Source organism: Nannobrachium achirus, assembly GCF_963921795.1.
Source record: "Nannobrachium achirus genome assembly, chromosome: 18".
NCBI classification, from domain to species: domain Eukaryota; kingdom Metazoa; phylum Chordata; class Actinopteri; order Myctophiformes; family Myctophidae; genus Nannobrachium; species Nannobrachium achirus.
The window spans coordinates 4,856,203-4,872,327 of record NC_137825.1 but is presented as its reverse complement, the minus strand read 5'-3'; the positions used below and the strand labels follow the sequence as shown (position 1 = coordinate 4,872,327).

General features: G+C 45.5%; 2 protein-coding genes across 2 annotated transcripts in view; both read right to left on the bottom strand.

The window, feature by feature from the left end:
- Nucleotides 1–16,125, bottom strand: part of sema4gb (sema domain, immunoglobulin domain (Ig), transmembrane domain (TM) and short cytoplasmic domain, (semaphorin) 4Gb) — a gene marked incomplete at both ends in the record, with an annotated part of 131,470 nt that overhangs the window by 110,880 nt on the left and 4,465 nt on the right.
- On the bottom strand, nt 9,650–10,444 carry LOC308303723 (metaxin-2-like; the record flags this gene model as incomplete). Its single annotated transcript, XM_080748207.1, has 1 exon — nt 9,650–10,444. One exon carries the CDS (start codon nt 10,442–10,444, stop codon nt 9,650–9,652), a length of 795 nt encoding a protein of 264 aa, XP_080604333.1.

Below are 16,125 nucleotides of genomic sequence, written 5' to 3'. Positions count from 1 at the left end.
ACTTGAGCTCATTTTCCCGAACTATGAACTGAACTATTGAATGCACTTTTATTGTTTATGCAATCGCTAAAATCGTAGGCACTCCCATTCCATCCCTACCCCCCACCCCCCAAGGACCCCTGGGCTTTAAGAACCACTGCTCTAGTTCAGAGGGGGGTTTATAGCAATGCAGTCTAGTTGTAGAAGTGAGCAGACATGCAGCCATGTCAGTTTCCAGTTGATTAACAGTCCTCCTGGTTGAGGTTAAAGATGTCACAAACTGTCAGCATCACAGCCAAGCAGGAGAGGAGACACGTCAGTGTCATTTAGCACATGACAGGACAGCGCACACACTCACACATGCACGCACATGCAGCACGCATGCACGCACAGACACACACAACCTCTTAACTTCCTTTCGGGCCTTGTGTGCCACATGATGAAGAAACTTTCGCTTATACAGCCGACCGTACAGACGCACGGCGACCAAGACCTTCAGCTCCGTATTGTAGAGACCTTCAGTCTCTATACTGCCTCCCCCTGGCCAGCCAGGGCACCCCCTTGTTTCCCCGATCCTTTACATATAGTGTTTTTATAACTGCAATATTATTGTATGTTTTCTTTGCTTGCCATTTATTATGTCCATGAATTAAATACAGAGGGCTTCCAACGTAAAAAAGACTGTAAAAGGTCTTATTTGAGATGTTTCTTTTAGGCAGGGTGTTTAACTTTTTTGGTGCCATGATTTTTTCTCTTCAATGTCCCGCGATGCCATGGTCTCCATAGACTTCCATGTAATTTATAGTGCACGGATCGTGCACGCCCATGCCTAGATGATGCACCACGTGTGTGCCCACTGTTCACAACTTTCAAACAAAGAAATCCGCTTGGAAATCCGTTCAGGCATTCATGATTTATCAGCCATTATGTTTTCTTCAGATGTAAACAAACATTTTTCTTCAAAAACGGCCCAAACTCGGGAAACTCTGGGTTGGCACAGCGGTGGTACCAATACAAACTCGGGAAACTCGGGGTTGGCACCATATGTGTTAACTGTACTTGTACTGTTTTGCTACGCTGATTGGTTAGAGGAGTCTGTCCGTCAAGGCAAGTACTCCCGCCCACTTTTCAAGCTGCCTATAGCCCAAAGTCCAGACTTATATTGTGGGAAGGAACGAGTGAGTGAATGCACAGTATGAGGCTGGCTGGCCAGGCTAGTGAGGTTGTCCTTTAAGTAAGTTAACTCAGTGTTTCTCAACCTTTTTCCTGCATGGGCACACTTTTCATTTCAGAATCCATGGGCACACAAACGTAATACGGGGGTGTAAATATCGTCACTGTCGGGAAGAAACCTTGTATCTCTAAGTTTCGAATGTGTACGTTTCTTCGCAAAGTAAAGCCCTGCTTCCTCCTCATACAAGGCTGTCGCACAACAGTAGTGAAAACAGCAGATCTACAAGCACACAACGCATCGCACCGCGAGGCGTTGTGTGCTTGTAGATCAGCTGTTTTCACTAGTTTAAATCATTTTTAAAATGATAAATACAATACTGGCTTTCAAGCAGTTTCAAGGGGCACACCTGACCCTTCTCAGGGGCACACCAAAGGTCCCCAGGCACAGTGGTTGAGGAACACTGCTGTAATGAACCAACAGGAGAGCATGCAGTCTGTGCTGAGAGGAGAGAACAATCCATTTAGCATGCAGTCAGTGTGCATTCGTCTGCTGAGCCAGTAAGAGCCTTGGCTAGACTCTTCCTACACTTCAATGCCGGCGCAGGAGGAAAGGAGAACAGGTTGACAGAAATCACATCAAAGCAGAGGATTACACAGTGTCTCTTCTATCTGCCCTCTCTGCACATCAGTCTGAAGAACATCCTTCTATCTGCCCTCTCTGCACATCAGTCTGAAGAACATCCTTCTATCTGCCCTCTCTACACATCAGTCTGAAGAACATCCTTCTATCTGCCCTCTCTGCACATCAGTCTGATGAACATCCTGAATCATCAAGAGGTTTTGAGATCAGATGAGACCTTTATAGTGACCTGAATTTAGTTTATTCTTAAAAAAAAAAAAAAAAAAAAGAATAATAGAATGTACGTATTTGTGTCGATTCATTGATATAAAAGGGGGAAATATAAAAATTATTTGATTACGCTAAATTAGCAATAGTGAGCCCGCTATATGTATATCGGTTTCGATATATTTTCTGTCAATTGTCCAGCCCTTGTGCATTGTCTATCTCATGTCCGTCAAGGTTTTGTGTTGTGTTGTACATCCCATTAAGCCAAGTGCACCAAGGAGACTGTATCATTGTACTAGTCATAGTAAAGGAGACACTGTGTCAGTGTACTAGTCGTAGTAAAGGAGACACTGTGTCATTGTACTAGTCATAGTAAAGGAGACACTGTGTCAGTGTACTAGTCATAGTAAAGGAGACACTGTGTCATTGTACTAGTCATAGTACAATGTAAAAGAGACCTGCGTTGTCCTCTCTCCACTGACATCTTGTCAATCATTCAGCTCCACATTACTTCTGGTCTGCTGGGTGAAACAGGCCAAGCACACTCCCAGTGGGGGGCTTACTGAGTTCAACACGCACACGCACACACACTACATAGTATTACTGTAGCCTACTTGTGAGGACAGCGACATTTCAGGATGGCTATCATTCATCATAATGTACAGTACATAATATAAACCCTAAGGCCTTACCCTAAATCTCAGCCTAAGCCCAACCCCTACACCAACCCCCTGAATGCTTCAGCCCCGTTTGGAAACCCACTCCCCACGATAGTGGATCATTTCCGGTGATGAGCTTAGACTTTGTACTTTTAACAAGAGGCCAGTTATCATTTGCAGCCACATATAATGTAGGTGCTCTATATACCCTTAAGGGTCCATGTGGTTTCAATCCATTTGGTTACCAACTCTCCATCATTTAGCTGGGGACCACCTGGAACCCCCTCAAGGACCACTGGTTGAGATTAAGAACCACACTGATATACTGTATGAGTACTGGCCATGCTGCATATCGAGTAGTGTTACTTTTGCTACTTGAGGTATGTTTTGAATGATGACAACAGTTTTTGCACTTTCACTCCAGTAACATTAATGACCATCCTTCCTCCACCTCTGGTGATTTATTCCAGACTCTCTCTCTCTCTCTCTCTCTCTCTCTCTCTCTCCCTCTCTCCCTCCCTCTCTCTCTCTCTCTCTCTCTCTCCCCACACACACTCAGGCAGCATCCATCTTGGGAGTGTAAACACCCGCCACCCTCTCCCCCGGTCAAGTGGCAGGACCAGGATGTGCCTGTCATGTTTTATTAGCTCTCTCTCTCTCTCTCTCTCTCTCTCTCTGTCTGTCCTGTCTGTCTGTCTGTCTGTCTGTCTGTCTGTCTGTCTGTCTGTCTGTCCTGTCTGTCTGTCTGTCTGTCTGTCTGTCTGTCTGTCTGTCTGTCTGTCTGTCTGTCTGTCTGTCTGTCTGTCTGTCTGTCTGTCTGTCTGTCTGTCTGTCTGTCTGTCTGTCTGTCTGTCTGTCTGTCTGTCTGTCTGTCTGTCTGTCTGTCTGTCTTCTGTCTGTCTGTCTGTCTGTCTGTCTGTCTGTCTGTCTGTCTGTCTGTCTGTCTGTCCTGTCTGTCTGTCTGTCTGTCTGTCTGTCTGTCTGTCTGTCTGTCTGTCTGTCTGTCTGTCTGTCTGTCTGTCTGTCTGTCTGTCTGTCTGTCTGTCTGTCTGTCTGTCTGTCTGTCTGTCTGTCTGTCTGTCTGTCTGTCTGTCTGTCTGTCTGTCTGTCTGTCTGTCTGTCTGTCTGTCTGTCTGTCTGTCTGTCTGTCTGTCTCTCTCTCTCTCTCTCTCTCTCTCTCTCTCTCTCTCTCTCTCTCTCTCTCTCTCTCTCTCTCTCTCTCTCTCTCTCTCTCTCTCTCTCTCTCTCTCTCTCTCTCTCTCTCTCTCTCTCTCTCTCTCTCTCTCTCTCTCTCTCTCTCTCTCTCTCTCTCTCTCTCTCTCTCTCTCTCTCTCTCTCTCCCTCTCTCCCTCTCTCTCTCTCACACTGCATGCGTAGGGCTGTCACCGTTATGACATCTAAGTCCATTAAGTTGACCACACTGTACAAATGATTGCGATGAACTGTTTCAATGTGTTTCATTGTGTCATTGAGCGTTGGAATAAGATTATGATTATATGAATCTTATATGAATAAGAATTAGGGTGGGGCCTAGTCTCGCGTGGCCAGACTGTTGCCTAACAGAGATCTCCAAATATGGGCATAAATGGACAAAGGCAAACATGGTCAAAATAGGTCCTATGACAACAGGTATAATGGGGTTTGCATTAAAGGGCGGAGCATTCATTCCCAATTTACATCGTTCCCGAGTTGGTCGGGCGGCCGAGCTTCTAGTCTTAAAATAAATAATATTTAACAACAATAATGTAACAATTTTGATGTTAAAAAATTGTTAGATCATACTGTTATGCTAAAGGTAATATTGAAATATGGGCATAAATATAAGATGCTGGGAATGAAATTATGAATATACTGTAATGTGGCGGTGCCTCGGATGAAAGACATATTTATAGGGCTGCCCTGAGCCAAAAACGGTTTGGGGACCCCTGGTCTCATTGCATCAGTCTCTATCGCTAGCGCTGGGTGAAATTCATGTCATGTCATTCATGTCACTGAGCACCCTAAAGGTAACCTCGCATCACCAGGCTTTCCGCTGGGGGAAAGCCTGGTCTTCGTTTACTAAGCGGGCCGTTTGATCCGGTCGGGAGCGGAAGATCTCCTACGTTTTTCTGTAGTCCAAAACGGACTACACTTTGGCCGGAAAACAATGACCGGAAACAGTTTCAACCCAGTTAGCGCATGCGCAAGTAGTTAGCGCAATGCGCAAGTACCGGTTTAAAAACCTGGTTAATAAACTGTTTCCGGTCGTTGTTTCCGGCCAAAGTGTAGTCCGTTTTGGACTACAGAAAAACGTAGGAACCCTTCCGCTCCCGACCGGATCAAAAGCCCGAAATTGGAAGCCAGCCCAGGCTACCCTAAAGGTAGTATAAAGGTAGTAAACCGAGGACCCCCCAAATCAGCATTATGAAATTCACATCAACATAATCATGTCCGGGTGAGCGGCGTTAGTGTTCTAGGGCAGTGGTTCTCAACCTGTGGGTCGCAACCCCCAAGGGGGTCGCCAAAAAACTTCGGAGGGTTGCCCAGATTCCTTGGTAAAAAAAAAAAATCATACCCAATGTGAAGTGAGTGGTGGTCGTGCTTGCATAACGTCTTCAGACTAGGATTTGAGTCTAGGATGTACAGGCTATGCTACACACACACTTTTGCTATGGCAAAACGCTGAGGAAAAAGGCTACAGACACACGCACAGCCACTCTATGGAGCGGTTTACCTGTACACGCTGTTCACAGCTTTCAAACAAATAAATCTGCTTGGAAATCCGTTCAGGCATTATGTTTTCTTCAAATGTAAACAAACATGGCTGCCATGTTTGAAAGATGTGGTTGGTATGGGGGTTAAATATACAATTTTGCGATTGTGATCATGCCTACTACATTTTTGGATTTTCTTTCTTTTTTTTCAAAATGGCTGCCAACTCAGGAAACTCTGGCCCTGGCGGCCTCTAACAACGGTAATAACTCGGGAAACTCGGGAGGGGGCAGCAAATGAGTTAATTATCTAAAATAATTGCAATTAGACGATTATAATTTTGACAGGCCTGTTTATCAAGTGATACAACAGGGGGAAGTACGGTAGCCTACAATGAATCAGGTGAGCTGCTGATAAGCTGCAACGCTCGCACAGAGCTGCACAATGTGTGTTAACCTCTGGAGTGTACACTGCCTGAACCAACCTCACAGTGTGTGTTAACCTCTGGAGTGTACACTGCCTGAACCAACCTCGCAGGCTACGCATAAATGACTTTTAACCAGTAAAGAAAAGATTGCAGTGCATGCATGCAGCCATGCACGGTCAGTCAACCGCATTCACACAGAAGCACGACTGCAGCCAATGCCGTGCAGAAACACGCACGCACGCACGCACGCACGCACGCACGCACGCACGCACGCACGCACGCACGCACGCACGCACGCACGCACACACGCACACACACACACACACACACACACACACCTAATGTACTTGTGCGCATGCACACATGCATCCCACAGCATGCAGTGTGAATGTAGGCCAAGGACACGCAGTACAGTAACCTGCTATGAGGGCCAAGGACACAATCTCATCTGTGATGACCAGACAGCCTCTGACTGCAGTACAGTGACACAACACACTCATACATACTGTATGTACTGTATATTGATGTAATACCCAGTGTGAGCACAGAGATCTATTGGAAAACACTTGAAGGGAGATTAAGTGATTGTTCTGTTTTAATATGGTAAACAGTGCATTTATAACATATAACCATAACCATTCACACACACACATTCATTACATTCACCCATTCACACACACATTCATTACATTCACCCATTCACACACACATTCATTACATTCACCCATTCACACACACATTCATTACATTCACCCATTCACACACACATTCATTACATTCACCCATTCACACACACATTCATTACATTCACCCATTCACACACACATTCATTACATTCACCCATTCATACACCGATGGCAGAGGAAACCATGCAAGGCACCAACCTGCTCACCGGGAGCAACTTGGGGGTTCAGAGTCTTGCTCAAGGACTCTTCAGTACAAAGGCAGGGCCCTTAGCCAATGAGGATCAGCGTTCTTGGTGACATCACTTTTGCATCACTTTAGCCAATGAGGGAGCAGCGAGCCCACACTGTTTCGTCGGAACAGTATTCTAGTTTCATTAACCCATTTAGGCCTGAACACAATATGACGCAATATTTTATGCTTTAAATATAAAAAAAAAAATGGCAGATATACAAGCTCACAGCGCGGCACTCGCAAGCTTGTAGATCTGCTATTTTTTTTTAAATCGTGAAAATTTGAATTTTGACCCAATTCTATAAGTGTCTTTTGAATCCTTCTAAGATTTTTTGAAAAACCCAATGTTTCTATGTCAGCAATCTGGCCAGCCATCGTCAAAGAAAAGGTCCTTTTCACTTCACTGGAGCTCAGTTAGTCTGTTCTCGAGAGACTACTATGTCAGTGGTTCTCATAATTTTTCATGTGAAGGACCCCCAAAATGATATTTATTTGGCCACGGACCCCCATTTCAAAATATCTAGTTCCAGGGACCACCCAGAAGCAAAATGAGTTACTTGAGTTACAAACGTTCGCTTTGAAAATACATATATTCAAACAAGATTTGCACACATTTTCACAACTTTTTCAAAAATAGCAGATCTACAAGCTCGTATATCTGCTATTTTTCACTGGTTAAAGCAGTCAATAATTCTAGGCCCTAAATGGGTTAAGCGTCCCCCAAAGCATGGCCAATGTGACCCTGGCCATACGTAAAAACAGACACCAATCGACCAATCACAGTCCGGACAGACACGGGACAGACAGACAAAGACAGATGTAGGAGCCGCTCCAAAGAGACAATCTGGAGATAAGAGGTGTCTGCCCGACAGGGGCGTCACAAGGGGTAGGAAAGTGGGACTGAGTTACTAGGGCCCAAGGTGGAGGGGCCCTAGTAACTTTAGCTATTGAAAAATAGCAGATATACAAGCTCACAGCGTGGCACCGAGTGCCGCGCTGCGAGCTTGTAGATCTGCTATTTTCGAAAAGTCGTGAAAATGTGCGCAAATCTTTGAATATATGTATTTTTTAAGTGAACATTTGTAACTCAAATTTTGCTTCTGGGGGGTCCCTGGAACTAAATATTTTGAGATGGGGGGGGTCCTTCACATGAAAAAGTTTGAGCATCACTGACATGGAAACATAGGTTTCTTGGCACACATTTTCACGATTTTTCAAAAATAGCAGGTCTACAAGCTCGCAGCGCGGCACTCGGTGCCGCGCTGTGAGCTTGTATATCTGCTATTTTTCAATAGTTAACATTCATGGGGGGCCCGCAGTGAATCCTTGTACCCGGGGCCCAGGATTTGGTGTGACGCCCCTGCTGCCCGACAGTAGTCTCGCGTAGCCAGACAACTATTCCACAATCTCCCAATGCTATATAGCAGGGGTTTTCAAAGTGGGTAACGGGGCACCCTGGGGTGCCGCGATGGCAGTCCAGGGGTGCCGCGAGATAAATTGATAATACTTTGGAATTTATTTGGACACTTGAAAAAATATTTAGTATAATTTTAAACTTGAAGTACAAAGTTACTTTCAGTCAGTTCTAACCAAAATGGCTATTATCTCAACGCTTTCCTCGCAACATAATCACTAAAATATCGTCACTGTCGGGCAGAAACCTCGTATCTCCAAGTTTCAAATGTGTACGTCTTTTGGTAAAGCAAAACCCTGCTTCATCATACAAGACTGTCGCACAGCACTAGTGAAAACATCCGATCTACAAGAACAGTAAAAAAACACTCACGATAATCTTATCATGGAGATTTCGGGATTCTGAATCCAATGCAAGCATTTGTTTTGCACGAAAAACATTCCTTTCCGAGAAACGGCCACCACAAAACTGTTGAAAAGTGATGACTCATCACTAAACCATACTTTTATCAATTATATGGGGTCCGTTTTTAGCCCAAGGAATGGTTTTCCTGCAAAATAAATGTTCGCATTGGATTCAGAATCCCGAAAAACACCTAGTTTGACCCCTCACATGCTACTTAAAGCATATTTATTTTTTGTATTATTTTACTCTATAGTAAAGTCTATGAGAGCCCAACTTTGATTGGCTCCCACAAGTTTCCCAAGACAAATCTGCGATGCCCCTATAGCCAAAAATGTTCCATATGGCATGTTCTAACTGTGTGCCAAATTTCATGCTTCTTTCATAAAGTGCACGATTCCATCAAAATACTGCCCGAAACGCCTGCACTAATTCCTATTTGGGACGGCTGACCGCTTTGGCTGACCGCATTCATTCATTCATTCATTCATTCATTCATCCATCCATCCATCCATCCATCCATCCATCCATCCATCCATCCATTCATTCATTCATTCATTCATTCATTCATTCATTCATTCATTCATTCATTCATTCATTCATTCATCCATCCATCCATCCATCCATCCATCCATCCATTCACTGACAGCCAGAACCCGTCTGGGGAACTGTACGTGCTTTTTTTTATTATCCATGAGGTGAAAATAAAGTTGACGTTGAAGTTGACAGGGTTGAGAGGAGCGAGGAGTGGAATCGGCTGAGGTTGTTACCCAGTTCACACCCCTTGTGGCTTGGGAGCAACGAATCTGAGCAGCAGGTTGGTTTACACATTCTAACGGCGCCGAGTTGGCTCATGCGGGAAGCGTTCACCTTCGCAATGCTCGACGCGGTGACTTGCGCGCTACCGCTTGCTCTGCGGTGTCTCGGGTGGCTCAAGGTCGCCTAAGGCGCCGTGCCTCCATCATGGTTTTGTCGATAACTAAACCAGCGAGAGAAGCACTTCCTCATTGGCCACACAAGGAGCCTTGGGTCTGACGCAGTGACTGGGGGAGCGTGAACTTTGGTAACCTCAGCCGATTCACCTCGGCTGAGGTGATTTACTCGCAGAACCTCACCAACTTGAAGCCTACTTAAAAACGTTATGGTTTGTGGTCGTAGCCCAAAAAGCTCTGGTCCACGCGCTCGCAGAAGGACACCAGATTTCCGCAGCTCCTGACCCGCTGGGCCAGCTCGGTGCCGGCGGGCAGCGCCGTGGTCAGGATGCTGATCAGATGTCCGAAGACCAGCGCGTCCAGCTCCGTGGGCTCCTCGTCCGAGAAGAAGTACCGCCGGCTGCCCAGGCGCTCCGAGAGCGCCTCGAAGCACCGCTCCACCTCCTGGTAGACCTCTGCGGGGCTCCGGTCCGCCCAGCCCAGCGCCCGCAGCCTCCGGCGGACCTCCCACTGCTTCCCGTAGGCCAGGGCGTGGTTGAGCGGCCACGGGTAGGCGCCGGCGTACTGGCGGTGCGAGCTCGCCGCGTTCCCGTCCCCCCAAATGACGTAGAGCTCGGCCGGGAGGAGCCGGCCGTTGACCAGCGCCGCGTACGCCTTCATCTGGGCCCGCTGGGCGCCGTCCAGGCCGGCCGACAGGGAGCTGCCCGTCTCCTCGGCCAGGCGGACGGTCTCCTCCAGGCCGGACGCCAGGCGGTCCCCGGCGAGGACGAGGGGAACCCTGCCGCTCGGGGACATGTGCTCGGCGTTGGCAGCGTCGACCACGCGCACCGGGAGCGAGCACATCCTCAGGTAGGCCTGCACGGCCAGGGACTCGGCGCATTCCGGCAGCAGCATCCGGTGAGGCTGGTACAGCGTGGCGTCCTCGGGCCACCCCGGGTCCACCGCGTCCTCGCCTCGCCCCATCTGGGGCGCCAAGTCGCCCACTGCAGCATCCAGAGACATTGTGGCGGATCAGACGATGAAGTGGATTCGTATTAAAGCAGAGATTAAAGATGTTTGGTCGTCACGCACGGTTAAGGACTCAGCGATCACCCGCTGGGTAGTTAGAGTTTAAGGTCTATGACGACATCACTATGACTGTGATGTCGGCATGTCCATATATGGGTGTAATCCGGGCACACACACACACACACACACACACACACACACACACACACACACACACACACACACACACACACACACACACACACACACACACACACACACACACACACACACACACACACACACACACACACACACCTTCAATCAATATAATAATATACTAATATACTAGATACATCAAGCTGATTCATAAAACCTTGATGACTGTTTTTGCCATAAAACACAGCAACAATTCTTGGCCTTCTGGCCAGTGATGTATATCGGACCAGTTACCCATATATGGAGACCCCTGCATGATAGTCAACAATGTTATGTCAAAACATGCCCAAATATAGGCATTACCAAATACGGGCATTCCTAGATATGTCTTTAATATTGATGACATTGGGACAGGGATCTCCATATATGGGCATAAAATGTATGTTAATTAGTAAAGCCAAGCAGGAACTTGGCGAGTTAGGGCCTGGGTTTGATGCCTAGCGATTCCCATATATGAGCATAAGGGGTTACCCCAACAGGGAATCATCTGGGAATGTCCATACTGTATATGGACATTTTATTTGTTTTATCATTTAATAATATATATCCATATACATATATGGACTTAACCCTTTTAGTGCCTATCCCGAACTAGTTCGGGATATTCGGGATCAAAAACAATTTTTGAGCGGTGCTAACCGCTCCTATAGACCGCTTAAAAAAAAACATGATGTCACAAATGATGATGACATGAGTCCGCTAGACCAATAAAACACTTCGATTCTGTTGATCTGTCCATGATGTCATAGTCACATAGGCACCCGATTGGTTAACTCTGATTTAGAACGCGTTTAGGCCGCCTAAATTACGTCATAAAAAATTATTGAGCGGTGCTAACCTTGAATTTCAAAATTGTATGAGTCATGTATTTATCTATAATACATGAAAACAAACCACACCTTTAGACAGAGCGCTTTAATCACAGGGCCCTGTCTAAAAGTGTGGTTTGTTTTAATGTATTATAGATAAATACATGACTCATACAATCAGCAATGTCAGTTCTCTGAGGTTTCATGAAACAAAATGTATAATAAAACACACTGATAACAGATTTCACAAAACCGAATGAATCTCATCTCAGTAATGTTCTGACGGAACGTGATGTGCTTCTGAAGACAGTGAATCACGTGATTTCCTACTGTACTTTTCCTGCCACAAGTTGTATTAACTTTTCTCCAAAAACAGACTGTATAGATTATAACTAATTAGTATAAACAATAAAGAGCCACCTGCATGACAGAATCAAGACAGGACACAACATGACAGTGATATGCCAGATATGATGAGTCTGTCTACAGGGATTGCTGGTACTCAACCTTGCCCACAATGTCAAGACCATGGTGCTTCATTGATGGAATTGCAGCGGAAAGGGTCAGCAAATACCATACTAGTTTCATTACCTGAAGGAGTTCGGAGCGAGCCCCCGCATCCTCAGGCTGTATTACAACAACTCCATTGAAAGCACTCTGTCAGGCTGCTGTGTCACAGCCTGGTATGGCATCTGCACCATTAAAAAACGGAAAAGCCTACTGTATGTTGTGGTGCGTTGGGCCAAGTACATAATGGCTGGTGGGCTCTCCTCACTCCATGAGCCGTACGATGAGCAGTGTGTAGTCAAAGATCACTGAACAGGACAGTCACCACCCCAGTCACAACCTCTTCATCTCACTTCTACAGCCGTGGCTATGGAAGGAGGTCTAGTATCAAATGCAAGAGCACCAGCTTTCTGAACAGCTTCCTCCCGCCTCAGACTGTTGAACAAGGCCTGAACACCGCATGTCACCCGGCTGGCCTGCCACAATGGAACACTTTCTTTGACTGACTGTTTTTTCTATGTTGGATTGCCTACCTTCATGTGGATTCTTCCCCTATGAGACCTACTTTTCCTTTGAAAACTTGGAACTACAGTACCATGTGCCATGTGTGCCACTGTTATCTGTGAGGATTTTGAAATCACCTGACTCATTCTTATTTTTGGAATATTAATATATACAAAAAAAGATTATGCTGTCACTAATGAGGGTAACATGAGTTAACTAGACCAAATGTTCCGCCCCAGGATAACGGATGATTCTTTGGTCAAAATAATCGTGGTATGAAATTCAAATACTTCGGCTTTGCCGAAATAATTAGTATAGGGTCATAAACAAAAATCTAGAGGCAAATAAGATCACTGGTTGCCTAACTGACGACCACCAGAGTCATCAGGCTCTGTCCAGAGATGGTTCCGTCCTCTGTATGGTGTAAAGGTCAGGACACACGAAAACCTTATATAGTCTGAGCAGACCTCTAGACTGACATCATACACAACACAAAGAATATTGCCATGCATGCCTATCAACACTGATTCGCGCAGGCGCCCTTACAGGAATTAGTTTGCACCGCTCACTTCGCACGGTGATGATGACACAAGTCCGTTAGACCAATGAAACACTTCGATTCTGTTGATCTGTCCATGATGTCATAGTCACATAGGCACCCGATTGGTCAACTCTGATTTAGAACGCGTTTAGGCCGTGTAAAATACGTCATAACACGTTTAGGCCGCCTAACCTTGAATTTCAAAAATGTATTAGATTAATATTCACTTATAAGCGATTTACTCCCCTGGCAATAGCTGTTCTAATTCATGGTTAGAACAGCAATTGATTGATCACGGCCATTTGATTGAAGACACACAAAGCATATATGATTATTTAAAGAAAAACAAGGCTTGAAAATTGTCCACAATGTATCTCCCTAAATATATTTGCACCGCTCACTTCGCACGGGTGCGATTTTTTATTTGCTATTTTACTTACCCCGAGCTGCTTGGAGCAACGTGGGTGGTCCCGGCTCGCCCAGCGCTCACCAACGAGAGACGCTAGATGCTCCGACGATTTATTCCATTGAAAATGGTTTAAAATAAAGTTTAGACCCCCCCAATGTTCACCAAATGTTCATTGTAGGCGGCGCGACGTATTCCAGGGTGCCTATCCCGAACTAGTCCGGGATATTTAATAAAATGAATTATTTTATCGGAGGCCTCAACGAAGCCCCGGTCTAGACGTCCATCCTTGGCCGGGACTTAGACTCGGCCATCCACAGGCCGTATTCGCGCTAACGGCCGAATCGCGCCACCCACTCCAATAATAAATCACATCTTTAGACAGGATTTTCTCCGGATTGTGTCCCAGACCCATGGAGAAAGTTTTTTGCGGCTGAAATAGCTTTAGATCGGGCTTCTCAATGGGTTAGCATTTTGGCTACGTGTCAGCTAGCTTCCTCCTCTGGACACCCATAGGATTGACCGGAGTGAAAACACAAGCCAGTTGGGAGAGGGTCGACGAAAGCTATAAAGAAGGTCAATGGAGAAATTTCTGGCACTCTAGCACCCCTTGTGGCCGGATGGCACTGTATGAGTTAATATTAACGTTTTCGGGGAAGGTAGGGTGTAAATCAGAGTAAAGCAGGCTCTTGGGCCAGTCAGGGCCTGGGATTAATGACATCAGAAATCTCCATATATGGGCATAGAAGGGATTTTGTTTCTGGGAATGCCCATATAAGGACTTTTTATTTTATTTTACTTTATTAATAATAATATGTATCCCTATACAATGTATGGGCATACAATATATTGTATGTATATTATACATACAATATATTTTATGCCCATACATGGAGATCCCTATCTGAACCAGCCACGCAGATATAGGCCATGTCTATGGCCCATATGGGCATTCCCAGATATGCCCTTGATATTGATGACATCGGTACAGGGATCTCCATATATGGGCATGGACAAGGACTTCATTCATTTGCATAACATTGTTGACTATTTATGGGCATCAAACATATGGGCATAAAAGGGACATCAAGCCAGAGCGTCACAGTGACATCAGAGCATGATGTCAGAGCGACAAACCCATAGAACCCATAGTAAAAATGTGTACTGACGGAAGGGTGGAAGGTCGGACGGACACGCTGCAACATTTCTCATGGTATACTGCGACCTTCGGGCGCAATTATCCAAACTCCAAAGTGCTTTACAGTGTGAGATACATTCACCCATTCAGTTCTCCTTCTGCTGCAGAGCTACTGTAGTCTCTCTCTCTCTCTCTGCCGCAGTGATGAGAGAGAGAGAGAGAGAGAGAGAGAGAGAGAGAGAGAGAGAGAGAGAGAGAGAGAGAGAGAGAGAGAGAGAGAGAGAGAGATAGGGAGAGAGAGAGAAAGAGAGTGAGAGAGAGAGAGAGAGAGAGAGAGGAGAGGAGAGGAGAGGTGGGCAGAGATGTTGATGACAATAAAAAATAACCAGGCTTTGTCCAAACACACTTGTTCAGCAGGATGTGTCCATGTGGATGCATCAGGTACACTGCTACTTTACTGCTATTTTACTGCTATTGTTCCCCCTAAATTCCCCCTCTATTTGATCATACTACACATTACTACAGAGTCATCTAAGGCCACATTCTCATAATATAGTTCGGTTTAGTCGTGCCAATGGGTGGGGCGAAGTGTCAACATTCTTGCATATTCAATTGATACGTTTGCGCTCACACTCTCAACCGCTTGCAGCGAGGAACCGCATTCTAGACCAAGTCTCCGTATATGGCACAGAGAGAGAGAGCGAGCGAGCGAGAGAGAAAGAGGGAGAAAGAAAGAAAGAGTATCAAGTACGTTATTTCCAGGTCCGTTTTAGAGGGTTTAAATGCAGCCTCGGGCTCGGCAAATAAAAGGTGAATGGATCCCAGTGCCTGACGGAGGATGATTTCACGATAATTTTAAATCTCCACAAAATGATTATCGTGAGTGTTTTTTTACCCATTTAGGCCTAAAATTATTGAATGCTTTAACTATTGAAAAATAGCAGATATACAAGCTCACAGCGTGGCACCGAGTGCCGCGCTGCAAGCTTGTAGATCTGCTATGTTTGAAAAAGTTGTGAAAATGTGTGCAAATATTTGAATATGTGTATTTTTAAAGCGAACGTTTGTAACTCAAATTTTGCTTCTGGGTGGACCCTGGAGCGAAAAATTTTGAGATGCGGGTCCGTGGCCAAATAGAAATACATATCATTTTGGGGGTCCTTCACATGAAAAGGTTTGAGAACCACTGACACTAGTAGTCTCTCAAGAACAGACTAACTGAGCTCCAGTTAAGTTAAGTGAAAAGGACCTTTTCTTTGACGATGGCTGGCCAGATTGCTGACATAGAAACACAGGGTTTTCCAAAAAACCTTAGAAGGATTCAAAAGACACTTATAGAATCGGGTCAAAATTCTAATTTTCAAGATTTTTCAAAAATAGCAGATGTACAAGCTCGCAGCGCGGCACTCGGTGCCGCGCTGTGAGCTTGTAGATCTGCTGTTTTTTAATAGTTAAAGCATAAAATAATGATACACAATGATGTGTACCCGTTCTGGATGGGTTAATCACGATCAACGGTAATAAGGATCATGGTCCCAGCCCTGTAGTTTCCAGCCGACATAGAGAGGTTTC